At 38.2% G+C, this 24,878-nt stretch overlaps 2 protein-coding genes across 2 annotated transcripts in view; one reads left to right on the top strand and one right to left on the bottom strand.

Moving 5' to 3' along the window:
- The window catches only part of ODF2L (outer dense fiber of sperm tails 2 like), a 393,421-nt gene that overhangs the window by 248,097 nt on the left and 120,446 nt on the right, over positions 1 to 24,878 (bottom strand). The gene's annotated exons all lie outside the window — the stretch shown is intronic.
- Positions 23,176 to 24,878, top strand: part of LOC133244332 (calcium-activated chloride channel regulator 1-like) — a 32,470-nt gene continuing 30,767 nt past the window's right edge. Inside the window, 2 exon segments of the mRNA XM_061411362.1 lie at positions 23,176 to 23,442; positions 24,283 to 24,463. Of these exon segments, the coding sequence (XP_061267346.1) occupies positions 23,441 to 23,442; positions 24,283 to 24,463 (183 nt within the window). The 5' untranslated portion in view covers positions 23,176 to 23,440.

The raw sequence follows: 24,878 nt of genomic DNA, 5'->3' as shown, positions 1-24,878 counted from the left end.
CAGGTCCATCTAGTCAGGACTATGGTTTTTTCCAGTAGTCATGTATGGATGTGAGAGTTGGACTATAAAGAAAGCTGAGCACCAAAGAATTGATGCTTTTGAACTGTGGTGTTGGAGAAGATTCTTGAGAGTCCCTTGGACTGCAAGGAGATCCAACCAGTCCATCCTCAAGGAGATCAGTCCTGGGTGTTCATTGGAAGGACTGATGTTGAAGCTGAAGCTCCAATACTTTGGCCATCTGATGCAAAGAGCCGACTCATGTGAAAAGGCCCTGATGCTGGGGAAGATGAAGGCAGGAGGATAAGGGGATGACAGAGGATGATATGGTTGGATGGTATCACTGACTCAATGGACAATGAGTATGGGTAAACTCCAGGAGTTGGTGATGGACAGGGAGGCCTGGTGTTCTGCAATCCATGGGGTCGCATAGAGTTGGACACAACTGAGCGACTGAACTACGTATCTTCAAATTTTAAAAATGGTTGAGTGAGAGGTTGTTTACTGTAATTAAATATAGTGAATTTACTCTCATTCAGACCTTTATTTACACTTAACAGTCCAAATATTGTTATATCTGTATAGGAAGTTTGCCAAGTCATCTAGTTCTAAATCAAAGTTCATTAACGTTAAGGCTAAGAAAGTTACATAAATCTTGACAGTTAACAGTAATTAACAGGCAACTGCTAGGTTCTAGGCCTAGTTACTTCTTTTAAAAATGTTTTCAGTATTCTCTGCACATCTGACAAGAGTCATCAAATATGGATATAAAACTGAACAGTTTGTTAAACTCTTTACTAAATGTAAAAATTGTGAAGTGCTCTTGAGTGAGGTTAGTCCCACTGGAATCTTATAGGGGTTTACATGGCATATAAACAAATTCTTTACTATATAAACACAATTTTCTAATGTTTTTTATACCAAAGTCTAACAATGTCATAGCTTCTTTCATCATTTCTGTTGATTCTTGCTCAAATTATCCCATATCTTTTTTTGCTTTCTTATCACTCTAGTCTATTCATACCTGAATGGACTTGAATGGTTTTACTGTATTTTTTTAGTTTCTGCTTGTTTGAGAAATTCTTAGTTTTTCTTCTTCTATTTCTTCTTCTCTATTCTAAATAATAATCTTGATGGATATAGATTCCTAGGTTGCAGGTTTTTCCCTTTCAGGACATTGAGCATATCATTCCCTTCTGGCCTGCAAATTTTCTGCAGAAAAATCAGCTAATGTCCCTACAGCAGTTCACTTATAACTGACTCTTCTCTTTTTGCCTTCAGAATCGTCTTGCTATCTTTAAGTTCTGCCATTTTAATTATAAGATGTAGTGATGTGTTTGGGTTCATCTTATTTGGGATCCTCTGTGCTTCCTATACCTGGATATGTTTCTTTCTTTAGGTTTGAGAAATTTTCAGCCATAATTTCTTCAGATACCTTTTTGATTCCCTTTCCTCTTTCTTCCCCTTCTGAAATCCCTATTATTTACAGGTTGGCAAGCTCCATAGCTTCATAGTGTCATAGCAGCCATCAGTGCTGGTCTCTCTCTACCCTGTTTGTCAGCAAGCCAGCACCCGTGCACTTGTCTCAAGCAAAGTTCAGGCCACTCCAGCTCCCTGTCTGTCCAGGGACCTTCCAGGCAGTGAAAGGGGTTCCCAGAATGAAGGAACCTTTCCTCTTTCAAAGCTCCCTCCCAGGGGAGCAGGTCCATCCTGATTCTTTTTTTTTTCTTTTCATTCTACCTGGTTACATTGGGGATCTTCCTTGAAGCTTTTTGTTGTACCAGCTTTTATCTGGTACTTTGTGATAATTGTTAATGCAGATTTATTTTTGATGTGTTTGTGGTGGGGGATGGGGGAGGTGAGATACACAATCATTCTACTCTGAAATCTTAATCTTTGCCCCCTTCAGTCATAGCTTCCTGATATCTTCAATTCTTCCCTGAATCCAATCTTACTTCTTTGAACACAAATACTATATTTAGATATGCAACAAAGAGAGAGACAGACAGCCAGACAGACAGGCAAACCAATATACATACGTTAGATTTCAGAGAGTTATAGATCCAAAAATGTCTAAAGGAATTAAATTTCAGAGGGAAAATTATTCATAGGAGCATTGGCACAGGATAGGGTCTATGTCAGGCAGAGGGATTCTGCTGCAGTAAGAAGCTAGTAGTGCCTTTAAGAACCACACATGCTGGTGTGATAGACTGTAATCTGTATGAGTCCCAAATACAGAGGTAATTCTTCCATTCCTCTACCAATTCTGTTCCATGGGACTTCTGTGGAGACTGCAACAGAACAAGAGGCTGGTGGCTACACTTAATAGCAGAGAGTCTCACGATGCTTAGACCCCAAAATCCTTTTTAGAGGGAAACTTCTGTAATACACACAGAATAGATCTGATTCTCAAGATATTTGAAACTACATGTGAATTCTAATTACCCCAAACTACAACCCATTCCTGACTCAGGTGGACCCCTTAAAAAACAAAGGGCATGCCTTTTTTGGGAGAAAGCAATACTTAACCCAATCTCTAGAGTACTTTCAAGCACAATGTCAAGGATATAATAAGAAAAAATGGTGCGTGGTGCAAAGAATCAGAAAAATATGAACCATGGACTTCCCTGGTGGTATGGATAGAATCTGCTTGTGAATGCAGGGGACATGGGTTCAGTCTCTGATCTGGGAAGACCCCACATCCTGCAGAGCAACTGTCCATGTGCCACAACTACTGAAGTTTGTATGCTCTAGAGCTTATGCTCCACAACAAGAGAAGCCACAGCTGTAAGTCCATGCACTGCAATTAAAAGTAGTCCCACTTGCTGCAAGTAGAGAAAGCCCATATACAGCATTGAAGATCCAGCACAACCAAACAAATAAATAAATACAAATACAAAAAAAAAGAAAACACAAGTGTTTATATAAAATAAGAAAAATATGAACCATAAATTTAGAGAAAAAAATTTAAATATGCTAAAGAAATGAATGAAAGAGTAGAATTTCAACAAATAAGTGGAATCCCTAAAACATCTCTCAAAGCAGAGTCTACTTTTCATAAATGGGGTTTAAAAAAAAAAAACAAAAAAACAGAAGAGGTCAAAGCTTGGTTTCAAACTATATACTCTCTGCTCACTCCAAGACTTGACAACATCAGGAAACAATCCTTAAGAAAGGATGCTAGCTAGATTGGTCATGATGAAGCTTGCCTCTAGTGACACTGAGAAATATCAATAACATCAGATATACAGATGACACAACCCTTATGGCAGAAAGCCAAGACAAACTAAAGAGGCTCTTGATGAAGGTGAAAGAGGAGAGTGAAAAAGCTGCCTTAAAACACAACATTCAAAAAACCAAGATCATGGCATCTGGACCCATCACTTCATGGCAAATAGATGGGGGGAACAATGGAAACAGTGAAAGACTTTATTTTCTTGAGCTCCAAAATCACTGTAGACAGTGACTGCAGCCATGAAATTAAAAGACTCTTGATCCTTGGAAAAATAGCTATGACAAACCTAGACACTGTATTAAAAAACAGAGACATCACTTTGCCAACACAGCTCCATATAGTCAAAGCTATAGTTTTTCAAGTTGTCATGTGTGGATGTGAGAGTTGGACCATAAAAAAAGTTGAGTGCTAAAGAATTGATGCTTTTGAACTGTGGTATTGGAAACCAAAACAAAATAAGACTTTAAAATAAAGGATATTATAAGAGACAAAGAAGGACACTATATAATGATCAAGGGATAAATCCAAGAAGAAGACATAACAATTGTAAATATTTATGCACCCAACATAGGAGCACATTAATACATAAGGCAAACAGTAACAGGCATAAGAGGGGGAATCAACAGAAATGCAATAATCATAGGGGACTTTAACACCCCATTTACACCAATGGACAGATCATCAAAATAGACAATCAATAAGAAAACACAAACCTTAAATGAAACATTAGACCAAATGGACCTAATAGATATCTTCCGGACTTTCCATACAAATGCAGTAGAATATATTTTATTCTCAAGTGCACAGGTAACATTCTCCAGGATACACCACATCTTGGGCCACAAATCAAGCCTCAGTAAACTAAAAAACTGAAATCATATCAAGTATCTTCTCTGACCACAACACTATGAGACAAGATATCAATTACAGGGGAAAAAAACTGTAACAAACAAAAACTCACGGAGATTAAACACTACATTACTAAATAAGGAAGAGGTTACTGAATAAATAAGAAGGGAAATCAAAAGATTCCTAGAAACAAATGACAACAAAAACATGGTGACCCAAAACCTATGGGATTCAGCAAAAGCATTTCTAAGAAGGAAGTTTATAGCAATACAATCCTACCTCAACAAACAAGAAAAGCATCAAATAGACAGCTGAACTCTACATCTAAAGCAGCTGAGAAAAGAACAACAACAACAAAAACCAAAGTCAGTAGAAGGAAATAAATCATAAAGATCAGAGCAGAAATAAGTGAAAAAGAAATGAAGGAAACAATAGCAAAGATTAATATAACTAAAAAATGGTTCTTTGAGAAGATAAACAAAATTGACAAACCATTAGCCAGCCTCAACAAGAAAAAAGGGAGAAAAATCAAATCAACAAAATTAGAAATGAAAAAGTAGAGGTTACAATAGACAACACAGAAATACAAAGGATCATAAAATAATATTATGAGCAACTATATGCTAATACAATGGACAACATAGAGGAAATGGACAGATTCTTAGAAAACTTCCACCTCACAAGATTGAACCAAAAAGAAACAGAAATTATGAACAAGTCAATTATAAACACAGAAATCGAAACTGTGATCAAAAATCTCCCAAAAAACAAAAGCCCAGGGCCAGATGGGGAATTCTATCAAACAGTTAGGGAAGAGCTAATGCCTATTTATCTGAAACTCTTCCAAAAATTGCAGAGGATGGAACACTTTCAAACTCATTCAACCAGGCCACAATCACCCTGATACCAAAACCAGGCAAAGACAACACACAAAAAATAAAATCACAGGCCAATATCACTGATGAACATCGATGCAAAAATCCTTAACAAAATTCTAGCAAATAGAATTCAACAACACATTAAAAAATGCATACACCGTGATCAAGTTGGGTTTATTCCAGAGATGCAAGGATTCTTCAATACACACAAATCAATCAATGTGATACACCATATTAACAAACTGAAAGATGAAAACTATATGATCATCTCAATAGATGAAGAAAAAGCCTTTGATCAAATTCAACACCCATTTATGATACAAATTCTTCCAAAAATGGACATAGAAGGAACCTACTTCAACATAGTAACGGCAATATATAATAAGCCCACAGCAAACTTTATTCTCAACGGTGAAAAACTGAAAACAATCCCTCTAAGATCAGGAACAAGACAAGGGTGTCCACTCTCACCACTATTATTCAGCATAGTTTTGGAAGTCCTAGCTATGGCAATTAGAGAAGAAAAAGAAATAAAAGGAACTCTGATGGAAAGAAGAAGTAAAACTCTATTTGCAGATGATGTACTATACACAGAAAACCCAAAAGAATTATTAGAAAATCACTAGACCTGATCAGTGAATTTAGCAAATTCTCAGGACAAGGTTAATACACAGAAGTCACTTGCATTCCTCTATATTAACAATGAAAAATCAGATAGAAAAATTAAGGAATCAATCCCATTCAGAATTGCAACAACAACAACAAAAAAATCTAGGAATAAACCTACCTAAGGAGACAAAAGACCTGTATACATAACATTATAAGACACTGATGAAAGGCATCAGACTTTTGGAGGGCAAAAACCGAATCTTCTGTGCACCAGGAACCAGGAGAAAGGAACAGTGTCCCCACAAGAGACTAAGCCAGACTTGCCTGTGAGTGTCCAGGAGTCTCCAGCAGAGGCGTGGGTTGACAGTGGCCTGCTGAGGGGTCAGGGGAACTGAATACAACAGTGCATGCACAAGTCCTTTTAAAGGAGGTCACCATTATCATCATTACCCCTACAGTAGTTTGGCTTCAGGTCAAACAAAAAGGAGGTAAACACAGCCCTCCTCATCAACAGAAAAATTGGATAAAGGACTTATTAATCATGGCCCCATTCATCAGAATAAGATTCAGTTTCCCTCACAGTAAGTCTCTTTCATCAGGAAGCTTCCATAAGTGTCTTATCCTTATCCATCAGAGGGTATTCAGAATGAAAACCACAATCACAGAAAAGTAACCAAACTGATCACATGGACCACAGCCTTCTCTAACTCAAAGAAACTATGAGCCATGCCATGTAAGGCCACCCAAGACAGACAGGTCATAGTGGAGAGTTCTGACAAATGTGGTTCCCTGGAGAAGGGAATGGAAACCATTTCAGTATTCTTGCCTTGAAAACCCCATTAACAGTATGAAAAGGCAAAGAGATATGACACTGAGAGATGACCTCCCCAGGTTGGTAGATGCCTAATATGCTACTGGAGAAGAGTGGAGAAATACCTCCAGAAAGAATGAAGAGACAGAGCCAAAGTGGAAACAACTCCCAGTTGTAGATCTGACGGTAGGTGGGGGCAATCTAATGCTGTAAAAAACTATATTGCATCAGTTCAGTTCAGTTCAGTTCAGTCACTCAGTCGCGTCCGACTCTTTGTGACCCCATGAATTGCAGCACGCCAGGCCTCCCTGTCCATCACCAACTCCCAGAGTTCACTCAGACTCACGTCCATCGAGTCAGTGATGCCATCCAGCCATCTCATCCTCTGTCGTCCCCTTCTCCTCCTGCCCTCAATCCCTCCCAGCATCAGAGTCTTTTCCAATGAGTCAACTCTGCTCATGAGGTGGCCAAAGTACTGGAGTTTCAGCTTTAGTATCATTCCTTCCAAAGAAATTCCAGGGCTGATCTCCTTTAGGACTAGGAACCTGGAAAGTTAGGTCCATGAATCAAGGTAAATTGGAAGTGGTCAAAAAGGAGATGGCAAGAGTGAATATTGGCATTTTAGGAATCAGTGAACTAAAATGGACTGGAATGGGTGAAATTAATTCAGATGACCATTGTATCTACTACTGTGGCAAGAATCCCTTACAAGAAAAGGAATAGCCCTAATAATCAATAAAAGAGTGTGAAATGCAGTACTTGGGAGCAATCCCCAAAATGAAAGAATGATTTTGTTCATTTCCAAGGCAAACCATTCAATATCACAGCAATCCAAGTCTATGCCCCAACCATTAATGCTGAAGAAGCTGAAGTTGAACAGTTCTATGATGACCTACAGGATCTTCCATAATGATCACCAGAAAAAGACGTCCATTTCATTAAAGGGGACTGGAATGCAAAAATAGGAAGGCAAGAGATACCTGGAGTAACAGGCAAGTTTGGCCTTGGAGTACAAAATGAAGCAGGGCAAAGGCTAACAGAGTTTCACCAAGAGAACACACTGGTCATAGCAAACACCCTCTTCCAACAACACAAGAGATGACTACACATGGACATTACCAGATGGTCAATACCAAAATCAGATTGACTATATTCTTTGCAGTCGAAGATGGTAAAGCTCTATACAGTCAGCAACAACAAGACTGGGAGCTGACTATGGCTCAGATCATGAATTCCTTATTGCAAAATTCAGACTTAAATTGAAGAAAGTAGGGAAAACCACTAGACCATTCAGGTATGACCTATATCAAATCCCTTATGATTATACAGTGGAAGACATATAGATGACTAAAAAATGAAAAGATGCTCAACATCATTCATTATTAGAGAAATGCAGATCAAAACTACAATGAGATACCACCTCACCAGTCAGAATGACCATCATCAAAAAGTCTGCAAACAATAAATGCTGGAGAGGGTGCAGAGAAAAGGGAACCCTCTTGCATTTCTGGTGGGAACATAAATTGATACAGACACCATGGAAGACAGTATGGAGATTTCTTTAAAAACTAGGGGTAAAACTACAATGTGAAGTTGCTCAGTCATGTCCGATTCTTTGTGACCCCGTGGACTATAGCCCACCAGGCTCCTCTGTCCATGGGGTTGTCCAGGCAAGAATACTGGAGTGGGTTGCCATTTCCTTCTCCAAGGGATCTTCCTGACCCAGGGATCGAACCCAGGTCTCCCGCATTGCAGACAGATGCTTTAACCTCTGAGCCATCAGGGAAGCCCCAAAACTACTATATGACCCACCAATCCCACTACTAGTCATATACTCTGAGGAAGCCATAACTGAAAAAGACACATGTACATCAGTCTTCACTGCAGCACTATTTACAATAGCTAGAACATGGAAGCAACCCAGATATCCATCAACAGATGAATTAATAAAGAATCTGTGGTACATGTATATAATGGAGTATTACTCAGCCATAAAAAAGGAATGCATTTGAGTTAGTTCTAATAAGGTAGATAAACCTAGAGCCTGTTATACAGAGTGAAGTAACCCAGAAAGAGAAATATAAATTGTATACTAACACATACATATGGAATCTAGAAAGATGGTACTGATGAATTTATTTGCAAGGCAGCAATGGAAAAACAGACATAGAGAACAGACTTATGGACACAGGGGGAGGGGAAAAGGGAGAGGGTGAGATGTATGGAAAGAGTAACATGGAAACTTACAATACCATATGTAAAACAGATAGCCATGGGCTTTTGCTGTATGACTCAGGGAACTCAAACAGGGGCTCTGTAACAATCTCAAAGGGAGGAACGCAGAGGGAGATGGGAGGGAGTTTCGGGAGGGAGGGGACATGGATGCACCTATGGCTGATTCTTGTTGATATGACAGAAAACAACAAAATTATGTAAAGTAATTATCCTTCAATTAAAAATAAATAAATAATTTTTTTAAATGTTCCAAACAAGATAGATAAAATGAAGTATACTCCAAATTACGTCACAGTGAAAGGGCATAATATTAAATAGAGACAAAAAACAGAATGCTTCCTAAAGTAACAATTAGACTAACTGGTAACTTCTTAACCACAAAAATGGGAGACAGATGATAGTTAAATTTTCATTATGCTAAGATAAAATAATTATCAAACCAGAATACTATACACAGGGGAAATAGTTTTAGGAATGAAGAAGAAGTAAAGATATTTCAGGAAAACAAAAACTGAGAAAAAAATGATAAAGGATATACTGAAGAGTAAGGAAAGTGGCCCTAGATAGAAGATCTGAGAAATAAAAAGGAATTAAGAACAAAGTCAGCCAAAATACAAGTAAATGCAAACAAAGATTACTTACACAACAAAAATTAACTCTTATTTAGACATGCAAGGACTTCCCTGGTGGTGGTCCACTGGTTAAGAATCTGCATGCCAATGCAGGGGAGGTGGATTCAATCCCTGAACCAAAGGTTCCACATGCCACGGGCAACTAAGCCCTGTGTACAACAACTACTGAACCCATACACCCTAGAACCTCTGCTCTGCAATGATAGAGTCCACCACACTGAGCACCACAGTAAACAAACAGAAATAGAGCATATAACTTTCAAACTATTGGAAGAGAATAAATGGCAAGAGAACCGCCTGATGGTCATGAGCCCAGTCTGTTAGCTTAGCAAGTTAAAGCCAACCACAAGAAAAACTGTTCCTGCAGATTTTCTTTGTATACAGAACAATTAGTATCACACAGAGAATATTTTGTTTTATGGTTAGAGACTATGGACCTTAAACTCAGATAAAATATCTGTTTAGCATGTGTATTACTAGAGTTGATATCAGAAAATAATGTGTTACTTCCAGCATGAATGTACAAGTAATATTTTAAAACCTACTCAAATCGTATGACTTTGAAACAGGGAGTTCTCTTCATAGACCAAGATCCACACTTGAGTTCTTAGCTTTATTGTATGGAATCGACCTGTGGCACTATTTATTATTATAATAAATGGGCACCCCATTTATTAGCCTATATAACAATGCTTTCTATTTGAATAGAATTTTGTACTCACATTTGCATTCAATTTCCATGAAACATCTTAGAGGTAGATCTAAATTTATGTTATAAATGAGGAACTAAAGGCTTATACAAATTGACATAGTGTGTAGAAAGTAAATTAGTAGCATATATAAACCTCAAACACTGGTCTCCCAGATGCCTATTTGTTGTTGTTGTTCAGCAGCCAAGTCATGTCAGACTCTGCGACCTCAGGGACTGCAGCTTGCCAGGCTTCCCTTTCCTTCACTGTCTCCTGGAGTTTGTTCAAACTCATGTCCATTGAGTCAATAATGCCATCCAACCATCTCATCCTCTGTCGCCCCCTTCTCCTCCTGCCCTCAGTCTTTCCCAGCACCAGGGTCTTTTCCAATGAGTTGGCTCTTTGCATCAGGTGGCCAAAGTATTGAAGCTTCAGTTTCTGCATCAGTCCATCCAATGCATAGTCAGGATTGATTTCTTTAGGATTGACTGGTTTGATCTCCTTGCAGTCTAAAGGACTCTCAAGAGTCTTCTCCAGCACCACAGTTCAAAAGCATCAATTCTTTAGCAGTCAGCCTTCTTTATGACCCAATTCTCACATCCTACATGACTACTGGAAAAACTACAGCTTTCACTATATGGACCTTTGTCAGCAAAGTTTGTCATAGCTTTTCTTCCAAGGAGGAAGTGAAGTGAAGTGAAGTCGCTCAGTCGTGTCCAACTCTTTGCGACCCCATGCGACTGTAGCCTACCAGGCTTCTCCTTCCATGGGATTCTCCAGGCAAGAATACTGGAGTAGGTTACCATTTCCTTCTCCAGGGGATCTTCCCAACCCAGGGATCGAACCCCAGTCTCCCGCATTGGAGGCAGACGCTTTAACCTCTGAGCCACCAAGGAAGCCCAGGGATGCTTCCAAGGAGGAAGCATCTTTTAATTTCATTTCTGCAGTCACCATTCACAGTGATTTCAGAGCCTAAGAAAATAAAATCTGCCACTATTTCCACTTTTTCCCCATCTATTTGCCACAAAGTGATGGGACCGAATGCCATGATCTTTGTTTTTTTATTTTTTATTTTTTTGATCTTTGTTTTTTTAATGCTGAATTTTAAGCCAGCTTTTTCACTCTCTTTTACCCTCATCAAGAGGCTCTTTAGTTCCTCTTCATTTTCTGCCATTAGAGTGGTATCATCTCCGCATCTGAGGTTGTTGATATTTCTTATGGAAATCTTGATTCCAGCTTGTGATGCATCCAGCCTGGCATTTCTCATGATGCACTCTGCATAGAAGTTAAATAAGCAGGGTGACAATATACAGCCTTGACGTACTCTTTTCTCAATTTTGAACTAGTCTGTTGTTCATGTCTGGTTCTCACTGTTGCTTCTTGACCTGCATACATTACAGATTTCTCAGGAGACAAGTAAGCTGGTCTGGTATTCCCATCTCTTTAACAATACCCATCATTGGGTACGCTAAAGCCTTTGACTGGATCACAACAACAATCCAGTCAAAGGCTTTAGCGTACCCAATGATGTAGAAGTAAATGTTTTTCTGGAATTCCTTTGCTTTCTCTATGATCCAGTGGGTGTTGGCTACTTGATCTCTGGTTTCTCTGCCTTTTATAAACCCAGGTTATATCTCTGGAAGTTTTTGGTTCACATTCTGCTGAAGCCTAGCTTGAAGGATTTTAACCATTACCTTGCTAGTATGTGAAATGAGTGCAATTGTCTGGTAGTTTGAACATTCTTTGGTGTTGCCCTTCTTTGGGATTAGAATGAAAACTAACCTTTTCCAGCCCTGTGGCCACTGCTGAGTTTTCCAAATTTGCTGACATATTGAGTGAAGCACTTTAACAGCATCATCTTTTAGGATTTGAAAAGGCTCAGCTGGAATTCCATCACCTCCACTAGCTTTGTTCATAGTAATGCTTCCTAAGGCCCACTTGACATCACACTCCAGGATGTCTAGTAACCAGGATGGTGAGTAACTGTAGCATCATGGATAAACCAGTCATTAAGATCTTTTTTGTATAGTTCTTCTGCATATTTTGCCACCTCTTAATCTCTTCTGCCTCTGTTAGGTCCTTGCCATTCCTGTCCTTTTTGTTGCCCATCTTTGCATGAAATGTTCCCTTGGTATCTCTAATTTTCTTGAGGAGATCTCTAGTCTTTCCCATTCTGTTTTTTTTTCCTCTATTTTTTTGCATTGTTCACACTGCAATATGAAATAAGTAGGCCTTTTTATTTCTCCTTGCTATTTTCTAGAACTCTATATTCAGTTGGGTAATCTCAAAAATGACAGAATGGTCTCAGTTCATTTCCAAGGCAAACCATTCAACACCACAGTAATCGAAGTCTATGCCCAAACCACTATGCCAAAGAACCTTGTAGGTCTATAAAGAACTACAAGACCTCCTAGAACTAACACCAAAACAAGATGTCCTCTTCACCACAGGGGATTGGAATGCAAAAGTAGGAAGTCAAGAGATACCTGGAATAACAGATAAGTTTGGCCTTGGAATACAAAATGAAGCTGGGCAAAGGCTAAGAGTTTTGCCAAGAGAATACACTGGTCATAGCAAATACCCTTGATGCCTATAGAATACTTTAAAAATATTTCCAAGTGCCACTTTACTAAATTTCTTTCTCCAAAATAAGTTTAATCATAATGTATTACAAAATATTTAATTTTCAAAATGATTTTTTTGCTATAAATTGTCTTCTCAACCCATTATGCCAATATTTTAGTGTATATGTCTATGTGTTTATGTATATATATATCAAACTACTTAAATGAGTTAATTTCAAGGAAGTAGAAAATATTGATTACTGATAGACAACTATGATTAGGTGATCTAATACTGTATCCCTTTCTTGGTTCTCCTCTTCGTTCAAATTTTTTAAACTATTCTTCACATGTTATCCATAAGTTTAACAAATATAACATCAATAAAAAAATCTTTCTTGGTTGTTAAGGCAAGAATGGCTAAAATGTAAGCCAATTATGTCTTCTTAGAAACATTTTACTGTTTATTAATAGGGCTTCTTGAGTACTTTAATGAAAAGATACTATTAAAAGCACATATTTATTAGTTGCATTTAAATTTTATGCGATACTGATTTTACTGAAATTTTATAAATAAGTGTTTTCAAACAAGCACAGATTTAGAAAATATCACAAATCAAGTAAATTGATACTCTTATCATCACTGTGTATATCTTATATTTTGAATGGATCTTTTACATTTGCATGATTTTTTAATATCATGCTCTGATGACTTGGAAAATACTGATGCAGTGAGTTAGGCAAATCTTATAAATGTTCACACATTTCATTATATAATATCAAAAACTCACATCAATTAATACCACCCACTACCAACAGTATGAGAAAAGTCTTTAAGCTATTTGCAATAACAGATATAAGTTTTCCAAATTCTAATTTTTAAAAGCTCAAATTTTATCATTGTCAACAGATATTGTTGGTTGTATTCTTCTGCATGACATTTTGAGAAAGTATTTGCCAAATATCTGTGTCTGTATAACCACAGTTTGTCAACTAAGAAGTGGTGTTTTGTTTATGAAAACCTTGCACATTTTGTCCAAGTAGTTTTCCTAGAGTACAATCACCATACTTTGCCATGCAGCAGAAGTGCTATATCATCACAAAGAATATTAAAAAGTGTGTTCAAGGTTAGGAATTTAATATAACTAACTTTTACTGCTTCATCAATTCCACTCTTAAGTGAAAGAGGCATTATTTTATACTGCAAGTATTCAGCAGTGAATAATTCAATGATTATAAGTACAGTTTTGTGTCTCTACTTATATTTCTGCTAAGCTCCCAGCAGTTTTATCCTCTACATCCTTTGCATTATCAAGTGTTAACAAGTTTATAAAATACAAATACTATAACTTCTTAGTATCATCATCAAAATAGTTTTGACCTTTTAGATCCTCTGAAAGGGTCTTGGAGACCTTCAGGGGTCTGCAAACCACACTTGAAGACTATGGGCTTAGATCAACCTGGATTCACCCCTGAGTTTGAGATAGGTGTGACCTTTATTCCAGTCACGTGAAAATTGAAAACATCTGAACAAAACTGAAATTCTGTTAACTATGACATGTAAGAATGGTTGGACTGTAGCATAACTGGGTGTGTGAGGTTGTGATGGTTCATAAATCTCTGAACCAGTGTACTGTACCCACAGGTGATGAAAGGTTGTTGCTGAACCATGAAAAGCCAGGATTCTTGGCCTCCAGAGGAGAAGAATTCAATACCGGGCCAGAGACGAGACTTGATCACTCAGAGCTTTTGTGTAATAAAGTTTTATTAAAGTATAAAGGAGATCGAGAAAGCTTCTAACATAGGCATCAGAAGGGGGCAGAAAGAGTACCCCCCTGCTAGTCTTCAGCTGGATGTTATATAGTCACAAGTCACTAGCAGTCTGTTCGGAGAAGGCAATGGCACCCAACTCCAGTTCTCTTGCCTGGAAAATCCCATGGACTGAGGAGCCTGGTGGGCTGCAGTCCATGGGGTCGCTAAGAGTTGGACACAACTGAGCGACTTCACTTTCACTTTTCACTTTCATGCATTGGAGAAGGAAATGGCAACCCACTCCATGTTCTTGCCTGGAGAATCCCAGGGACGGGGGAGCCTAGTGGGCTGCCATCTATGGGGTCGCACAGAGTCGGACACGACTGAAGTGACTTAGCAGTAGCAGCAGTCTGTTAATGAAAGAAAGGAATGTCTTAAAACTCAGAATGGCACCAGGCCCCTCATCCATAAAATGTATTTTGGGATAATCTTGGCACCAGATGAGTCATCCTGGGCCACAAAATGATTGACTTGAATCTTGTAGAAAGGCAGATGACCATACACATAGTTTCGTTTACATAGACTAGGGGAACAATGTCTGAGTATGACATAATGGTTTGTCAATTAGGTTCTGAGCCATTACAGTCTGGGGTAAATGCATAGTATATTAACATAGCTTAAGACAAATATTTCCATAAGAATGCATTGGTTAACTCAAGGTTTGACAATAGTTAGCTTCAGGTGGAACCAGGTGTCATTATGGCAACACAGTATTTTAAGAGAAACCTCCTTTTAAAGTTGTTTCAGTTCAGTTCAGTCACTCAGTCATGTCTGACTGTTTGCAACACCATGAATCACAGCATGCCAGGCCTTCCTGTCCATCACCAACTCCGGGAGTTCACCCAAACTCATGTGCATCGAGTCGGTGATGCATCCGGCCATCTCATTCTCTGTTGTCTCCTTCTCCTCCTGCCCAATCCCTCACAGCATCAGGGTCTTTTCCAATGAGTCAACTCTTCGCATGAGGTGGCCAAAGTATTGGAATTTCAGCCTCAGCATCACTCCTTCCAATGAACACCCAGGACTGGTCTCCTTTAGGATGGACTGGTTGAATCTCCTTGCAGTCCAAGGGACTCTCAAGAGTCTTCTCCAACACCACAGTTCAAAACCATCAATTCTTTGGCAGCTTTCTTCACAGTCCAACTCTCATATGCACACATGACTACTGGAAAAACCATAAACTTGACTAGACGGACCTTTGTTGGCAAGGTAATATCTCTGCTTTTTAATATGCTATCTAGGTTGGTCATAACTTTCCTTCAAAGGAGTAAGCGTCTTTTAATTTCATGGCTGCAATCACCATCTGCAGTGATTTTGGAGCCTAAAAAAATTAAGTCTGACACTGTTTCCCCATCTATTTCCCATGAAGTCATGGGACCAGATGCCATGATCTTCATTTTCTGAATGTTGAGCTTTAAGCCAACTTTTTCACTCTCCTCTTTCACTTTCATCAAGAGGCTTTTTAGTTCCTCTTCACTTTCTGCCATAAGGGTGATGTCATCTACATATCTGAGGTTATTGATATTTCTCCCAGCAATCTTGATTCTAGCTTGTGCTTCCTCCAGCCCAGAATTTCTCATGATGTACTCTGCATAGAAGTTAAATAAGCAGGGTGACAATATACAGCCTTGACGTACTCCTTTTCCTATTTGGAACCAGTCTGTTGTTCCATGTCCAGTTCTAACTGTTGCTTCCTGACCTGCATACAGATTTCTCAAGAGGCAGGTCAGGCAGTCTGGTATTCCCATCTCTTTCAAAATTTTCCACAGTTTATTGCGATCCACATAGTCAAAGGCTTTGGCATAGTCAATATAGCAGAAATAGACGTTTTTCTGTAAATTTGTATAGAGAAGCGAAAAAAAATATCACTAGTTTGTTTCCTCTTGCTGCTTAAGAGAGATAAAAAATGTCTGACACCTGCAGCCTATTTCCTCCATTTGGAGACCCCTGGCCTTCCTGCCTGTTACCCTCTCCGTGAACTCTGTTAACATTTCCTTCTTTGTATCTCACATTACAAAGAATAGCATTTGCTTTTAACTCATTTTATGTAACTCTTTGAAAGGTAATATATAAAAAAAAATAATTTGCTATTTTGCAACACTTCTGTGAGGCATCCAGAAAAATATCTTTCAGGAGAAGAGACAATAGGAAAAGAATAAAGAAGTAAATTTTAATAAAGATCATTAAAAGAAACTTTATTAAAGATTAAGTTTTTGGAATTTGATGACAATATGATTTTTTTCACCTCTTTTAACCATTACAATTTCAACTTAAGAATTGTTTATCGGAAAGGTTTTCTGTCCTCAAAATAATTTTTAAAAATGAATAATTAAATTCTGAAAGACTTGTACTTAACCTGAAGTATTTATGACAAAACAACCTTTTGAAAATTCCATTATTCAATTTAAACTTCAAAGAAGATAAAAATTCTATTTATTTATAATGACTGGTCATAACAATCCACATTCACTTGGATCTTGTACTATCAAGTACTAGTCTGTAATATAAACAAAAAGAAACTGCTTTCAATCTAATTTTCTAGGCGATACTCTCTGATTCACCTTTTTGAAAAGTAGTATATCTTACATATACTTTAAAAACATACATTCTGAAACTGGATACATGCCTGTTCAGTCACTCAAGTCATATCCAGCTCTTTGCAAACCCAGCTGTAGCCCACCAGGCTCCTCCATCCATAGGATTTTCCTGGGAAGAATACTGAAGTGGGTTGTCATTTCCTCCTCCAGAGAATCTTACCAACCTAGGGATCGAACCTGTGTCTCTTGCACCTCCTGCACTGGCAGGCAGATTCTTTACCACTGATCCACTTGCGAATTCCATAACTGGATGACCTGAGTTCAGATCCCAAATCTGCAAGTTCTTTAAAGGCAAAGCCTATGTTTTACTCATTTCTGTACTCTTAAAGAGTAAAACACTGAGCAGCCATTATGGAAAACAGGATGGACATTCATCAAAAATTAAAAAAACAGAACTACCACATGATCAAGCAATTCCACTCCTGGATGTTTATCCAAAGAAAAGAAAAACATGAAATAGAAAAGATACATGTACCCCTATATTCACCCCTATGTTCAGCATTATTTACAATAGCCAAGATATGGAAGCAATCTAAGTGCCCATTAATAAATGAACGGATAAGGAAGATGTGGTATAAATATGTAATGGACTATTACTCAGTCATAAAAGAAAAGGAAATCGTGCCATTTGTGACAACATGGATAGACCTAGAGGGTATTATGCTAAGTGAAGTAAGTTCGAGAAAGACAAATGCTGTGTGGTTTCATTTACATATGAAATAGAAACAATACAGCAAACTAGTGAATATAACAGAAAAGAAACAGATTCACAGATACAGAGAACCAATAATTACCAGCGGGAACAGGGAAGAAGGGTCAGACAAGATAGGGTACGCGATTAAGAGACTATTGGGGAAATCATTACAGGCTTCAAAGGCAAAAATAGGCCTTTGGCTGAACAGAGATCCTGAAAGGAGTTACATATTAAGCTGCTAACCAGCAGAAATTGTGAAAGTAGGTCTTGGGAACCAACAGATAAGAAAAGCAGTAAGTCACGGAGCTTCTTCAGCCTTGGGAATATGGCCAGTTTCCAGGAATGAGTGAACATGCTGAGACTTTCAACTAAAGATAACAGCCAAAGTTGCATATTTATACTTAAGCTGATGATTATCACTTGGAGATAAAATATGTCAATATTTAGAAGATTTATGTAACTCAGTGCTAATGCTCCAGGTAATGGAAAAATCACTTCTTACTACAAGCTTAATATTCAGTTGCTTCTGGATGAATGTTGTTCAATGAATGGTATATTTGGTATAGTCATTCTCATCAGAGGAGTTTCAGGTTCCCCTATAGGCATCTGGTCCCATCATTTCATGGGCAATAGATGGGGAAACAGTGGAAACAGTGTCAGACTTTATTTTTCTGGGCTCCAAAATCACTGCAGATGGTGACTGCAGCCATGAAGTTAAAAGATGCTTACTCCTTGGAAGGAAAGTTATGACCAATTTAGATAGCATATTCAAAGGCAGAGACATTACTTTGCCAACAAAGGTCTGTCTAGTCAAGGCTATGGTTTTTCCTATGGTCATGTATGGATGTGAGAGTTGGACTGTGAAGAAGGCTGAGTGCCAAAGCATTGATGCTTTTGAACTGTGGTGTTGGAGAAGACTCTTGAGAGTCCCTTGGACTGCAAGGAGATCCAACCACTCCATTCTGAAGGAGATCAGCCCTGGGATTTCTTTGGAAGGAATGATGCTAAAGCTGAAACTCCAGTACTTTGGCCACCTCATGCGAAGAGTTGACTCACTGGAAAAGACTCTGATGCTGGGAGGGATTGGGGGCAGGAGGAGAAGGGGACAACAGAGGATGAGATGGCTGGATGGCATCACTGACTCGATGGACGTGAGTCTGAGTGAATTCCGGGAGTTGGTGATGGAGGGAGGCCTGGCGTGCTGCGATTCATGGGGTTGCAAAGAGTCAGACTCGACTGAGTGACTGATGTGATCTGATCTGAAAATCACTGCAGATGGTGGTTGCAGCCATGAAATTAAAAGACGCTTACTCCTTGGAAGGAAAGTTATGACCAACCTAGATAGCATAGTCAAAAGCAGAGACATTACTTTGCCAACAAAGGTCCATCTAGTCAAGGCTATGGTTTTTCCATTGGTCATGTATGAATGCGAGAGTTGGACTGTGAAGAAGGCTGAGTGCCGAAGAATTGATGCTTTTGGACTTTGGTGTTGGAGAAGACTCTTGAGAGTCCCTTGGACTGGGGGGAGATCCAACCAGTCTATCCTAAAGGAGACCAGTCCTGGGTGTTCATTGGAAAGACTGATGCTGAGGCTGAAATTCCAATACTTTGGCCACCTCGTGTGAAGAGTTGACTCATTGGAAAAGACCCTGATGCTGGGAGGGATTGGGGGCAAGAGGAGAAGGGAACAACAGAGGATGAGATGGCTGGATGGCATTACCGACCCGATGCACATGAGTTTGGGTGAACTCCGGGAATTGGTGATGGACAGGGAGGCCTGGCATGCTGCGATTTATGAGGTCGCAAAGAGTTGGACACAACTGAGGGACTCAACTGAACTGATGGGTCTGTTACTCAAGATGTTGAGGACAGTATTTAAGTTAGTTTTCTAGTTTTTATAAGAGCCCTCATCAAGTTTAAGTAATTGCTATTTGAGCCACTCCTGAGGCCACAGGACTTGATTTGTACTCTATAAGTGAACAAAGACTTACAAAAAGAATAGTTTGTGCTATATCAACTGGTATTGGCATAAAGATACCTCCTGAACACTTTGGACTAATTAAAGAATGATCTAGTCTAGCCTTTAAAGGTATTTGTATTTAAGGGGGATAAGTGACCCTGATTATCAGGGAGATATTAAAATAATTTTACAGCATGAAAGTAATGATTTGTTCATTAATAAACATGGTAGAGTCAATTTTTATTCTCCCCTACTATATTGAAAATTAAAAAAAAAAAAAAAGGAGAACCTCTCACTTTGTTAACTGCTCAAGGAGGTGGAGGAGTTGGATCCACAAATGAATGTACCTCAATTTTAGCTACAGTCTGGGTGAAGTAACCTAACGGTCCTCCCATACCTGCTGGTATAACAGGGGAAGGATAGCACCATGTAAAAATGATCCCTGGACAAGAATGATGTAAATATATTCCATTAAATCATTGTTATTCTTGTGAATAGATTGTTTTTGAAAGTCTAACTGTAATGCGGATCACAAACCAAGCCTCAACCCCAGTATCTATGCTATGATCAAAGGGACACAAAAATGGAAACTTTAGATGGAGAAATTCAACTTGGTATATTAAGATAACTTCACCTGCTCTGCAAATGAAGACTGTCCTGTTCTACCTGACTTTTTTGTACAAAACCTGTTTGGTCAGGGGTGGACACTAATAACCTGTGGGCTCAAGCTTCTGTATGTTCTACGACTTCTTCTCTTACAATTTTATTGAGCCCTCAAGGCTCTGAACTGAGAACTTCCAGATATACAGTCAGTTCAGTTCAGTCACTCAGTCGTGTCCAACTCTTTGCAATCCCATGGACTGCAGCACTCCAGGCCTCCCTGTCCATCACCAACTCCAGGAATTTACTCAAACTCATGTCCATTGAGTCAATGATGCCATCCAACCATCTCGTCCTCTGTTGTCACCTTCTCCTCCCGCCTTCAGTCTTTCCCAGCATCAGGGTCTTTTCCAGTGAGTCAGTTCTTCACATCAGGTGGCCAAAATATTGGAGCTTTGTGGATTTAGAAAAGGCCAAACTGCCAACCAATTGCCAAATTGCCAATTTAGAGACCAAATTGTCAACAGCCGTTGGGTCAGAGAAAGCAAGGGAATTCCAGAAAAACATCTACTTCTGCTTCATTGACTATGCTTAATGACTCTGTGAATTACAACAAACTGTGGAAATTCTTAAAGAGACAGGAATACCAGACCAACTTACCTGCCTCCTGAGAAACCTGTATGTAGGTCAAGAATCAACAGTTAGAACTGGACATGTAACAAAGGACTGGTTCAAAAGTGGGAAAGGAGTTTGTCAAAGCTTTATGTTGTCAACCTGCTTATTTAATTTATATACAGAGTTCATCATGTGAAATGACAGGCTGGATGAAGCACAGGCTGGAATAAAAATTTGGGGGAGAAATATCAACAACCTCAGATATGCAGATGATACCATCCTAATGGAAGAAAATGAAGAGGAACTAAAGAGCCTCTTGATAATGGTGAAATAGGAGAATTAAAAAGCTCACCTAAAACTCAATATTCAAAAAACTAAGATCATGGCATCCAGTCCCATAACTTCATGGGAAATAGATGGGGAAAAAGTGAAAACAGTGGCATATTTTATTTTCTTGGGCTCCAAAATCATTGTGGACAATATCAGAAGCCATGAAATTAAAAGATGCTTTCCACTTGGAAGGAAAGCTATGACAAACCTGTGTGTGTGTTAACTCGCTTCAGTCGTGTCTGATTCTGCGACCATATGGACTGTAGCCCACCAGGCTCCTCTGTCCATGGGATTCTCCAGGCAACAATACCGGAGTGGGTTGCCATGCTCTCCTCCAGTGAATCTTCCCAATAAAGTACTATAAATTCCTGTAAAAATACTACTATTCTACATCTATACAATGGAAATATTACACAAAAGGTACCTTTAACACAAGTTTTCTTGTTAATACGGTTTAATAACTCACAGAGTAATGGAAGAGGCACCTTGATGGATCTTGTTATTGTCTTAGATTCTCATCTGATGTTTTATTTCATACATTTGTTAAGATTTTTCAATCATGTACCCAGGTAGGCCATCATTACCAGAAATTAATACTACATTTAAATATAACCTTTCCTATTCAATCTAAATGCAAATAAAATGAGCATGGTATGATATTCTATTAGGGACTAGTGGCACTGTGACAGGCTTAGTGAATTCTATGAATGTAGAGACTTTAGCATCTAGATTATAACACACTGATAAAGATATAGCCCAAGCTTTAACTATTAATGCTAAATGGATACCTACTACTTTCAAACCATATTAGCTCAGTTAAGATTATGATAAAAGTTTCTTACTATTGTTCAATGCTTCATTAATAGATTAGATCAAACTGTACATATAATTTAAAAGTTTAAATGGACTATGTGTTCTAATCAAACACTGTATTACCTTGTTCAAAAGGACAAAGCCCAAGAAATACTGTCTACCAAAGTATATGCTTAGAGAAAAATATTTAAAGAATGAATAACTAAAGATCATTATATATTAATCATTATATATTAATAAAGGAAAAGCTGGACGTGAGAAAGCTTGGTGCAATGGGACTATATTGCATTATAATGTACCATTGCCTTTGGAAAAGAATTTTGGTTACCCCATTTCACAGAAAACTGTTTGGATTTCAATAACCACACCCACTGATTAACGGACTGTGGGAGAGCTGCCAAGGGACTACTCTGTGGCCAGACTTCTTGTATCTAGGAATCCTGCTTATTAGAAAACTTGATCAAATGGACTATTTTTCCTCAATCTTATAAAATACTTCTTGAAGTCACTTTCCAATTTATTTGTGTTATAATCAATGATTTAAACACAACCTCTAATTATCGGCTAGAAGTTCCATTTTCAGGATGTTTAGCACATATAGATCATTTATATAAGAAAGGAACCACATACTATTGCTCTCCTGTAAAAGAACAATTGTTGCAGACTCAAATGTTAATTCCTACTTTACCTGTCCCCGATATTAGCTTACCATTAGAACTCCTACATAAAATCCTAGAAGAAGCAAAAGAATTACAGATTTATAAAAAGAATTTATAAATAAGCATCACTCTACTTTATTAGAACATTTTATTGTTACTATTACTGCAGCTAACAAATTAATGGATGTAGGTATTAATGTCCAAAAGCATACTTCTCATTCTCGGTGGGACATTTTCTTTTCTCAGTCTCCCACTGAGCCATATTGTTTTCTGCATTGTTTAACTCACTGTTGATGATCTTGATTGTATTGTTCTTATTAACCATATGGAAATGTTATCTATCTTAATGCATTACGAAAACTGCTAGAGAGACCTTTCCTTATTCTTCTGCTCTTCAGTCTAAACAATGCTGAGGCTGAATGTTGGGGAAAGTAATAGAAGTAGTCTTGTTCAGACTTCAGAGGAAATGATAGGCCTTGACTGAACAGAGACCTCGAAAGGAGTTACACAACAAGCTGCTAATCAGCAGAAATGGTGAAAGTAGTTTTGGGGAACTAACAAATAAGGAAGGGAATAAGTCACAAGGAATGGAATGAGTTACGAAGTTTCCTGAGCCTTGAGAATCTGGCCAGCTCCCAGGGATCAGTGAACATTCTGAGACATGACTAGCGATACCAGCATTTAGCTTATTAGTCAGAACTGTATATTTACATGATGATTATCAGCTTGCAGTTTGGCAATAAAAGTAGGACTCCTTTGGACGGCACCTTGAAGTCTCACGTGTGGGTGAACACATGCCTGGGACTTCTCAATTGAGGACTCCAGAGTGCTATTCCAGGGTCTTCCAGCATTGCCTGAATCTGGATGTAGGTATGTCCCCAGTTTGGTGATGTATATATTTGTTTCTTGCTATACTACTTGTGGATCTTCCAACTGGTACTCCAAACTGGATCTAGATGTAGAAGCTTTTCTAATTTGGTGATATATGTTTGTGTGTGTGTGTGTGTATTTCTTGTGGCAATGTATATGTGTGTGTGTTAGTCACTTGGTCATGTCTGAGTCTTTGCGATCCCATGGACTGGAGCCTGCCAGGTTCCATGAAATTCTCTAGGCAAGAATACTGGAGTGAGTTGCCATTCCCTTCTCCAGGAAACTTCCCAACCCAGGGATCGAACCCAGGTCTCCTGCATTGCAGGCATTTTCTTTACCATCTGAGCCACCAGGGAAGCCCCCTGGCAATGTACATATGTATATATAATTATCTCTATATTACTTGTCCTCATACTGTAACATTACTAACATAATAACCTTCCTTATTTCCTGCTTATTTAAGAGTAGAGTGGTTATTTTACTGGTCAATTCTCTGAACCTGAAAGTGTTTCAGCAGATCATAAATCTTTTGGCAGAACAGCGATACAAATGACTATGTATAAAATAAATAAGCTACAAGGGTATATATACATGTATATATATCTCTATGTTACTTGTCCTCATACTGTAACTTACTACTAACATAATAACCTTCTTTATTTCTTGCTTAAAATGTAGAGTGGTTATTTTATTGGTCAGTCCTCTGGGCCTAAAAATGAGTGTTTCAGCAGACCATAAATCTTTCGGCAGAACAGAGTACAAACTGCTGCTGCTGCTGCTAGAGTCATATCTCTGAGTTAACAGATACATAAATACTTTCCTTACATTTCCAATAGGTTTACTGTAACATGTGCAAAAATGGTGCTCTGTCTGAATGTTATTCTGTTCCTAACTTTGCATCTCTTGCCTGGAATGAAAAGTTCAATGGTAAATTTGATTAACAATGGGTATGATGGCATTGTCATTGCAATTAACCCCAGTGTGCCAGAAGATGAAAAACTCATTGAAAACATAAAGGTGAGATAAAAATTTATTCATTTATTTTTATTTCATTAAGTATTTTCAACTCATGTTGCTTAGTCATAAACATTCACACAGAGTTATAACTTTCCAAAACTGCTTTGACAATACTCATCATTTATATGGCATGTATCTAAACTGTCAAGATTAATATCTGCTTAGTGTAAGTATTATGTATCATATATTAGTAGCATTAGTTAGTCCCTAATGAATCATGAAATTCAAACTACTAATGTTTTTTCAATACAGTAAGCTAAAATAAAGACCTTCAAGCTACTGGAGAATGATTTTCAAGTTTTATCTTTATGAAGTTTACTTTTTATAAGGTTTACATAACTAACCTACATTTAAACCCTCTCTAGAGGTCATTATCTTATACATTTTTTCAATTTTTTTCATTCTTCATATTTGT

This window comes from Bos javanicus, chromosome 3 (genome assembly GCF_032452875.1).
Source record: "Bos javanicus breed banteng chromosome 3, ARS-OSU_banteng_1.0, whole genome shotgun sequence".
In the NCBI taxonomy this organism is placed as follows: Eukaryota; Metazoa; Chordata; class Mammalia; order Artiodactyla; family Bovidae; genus Bos; species Bos javanicus.
Note: the sequence above shows the minus strand (reverse complement) of the source record. Positions and strands in the feature narration are given on the sequence as shown.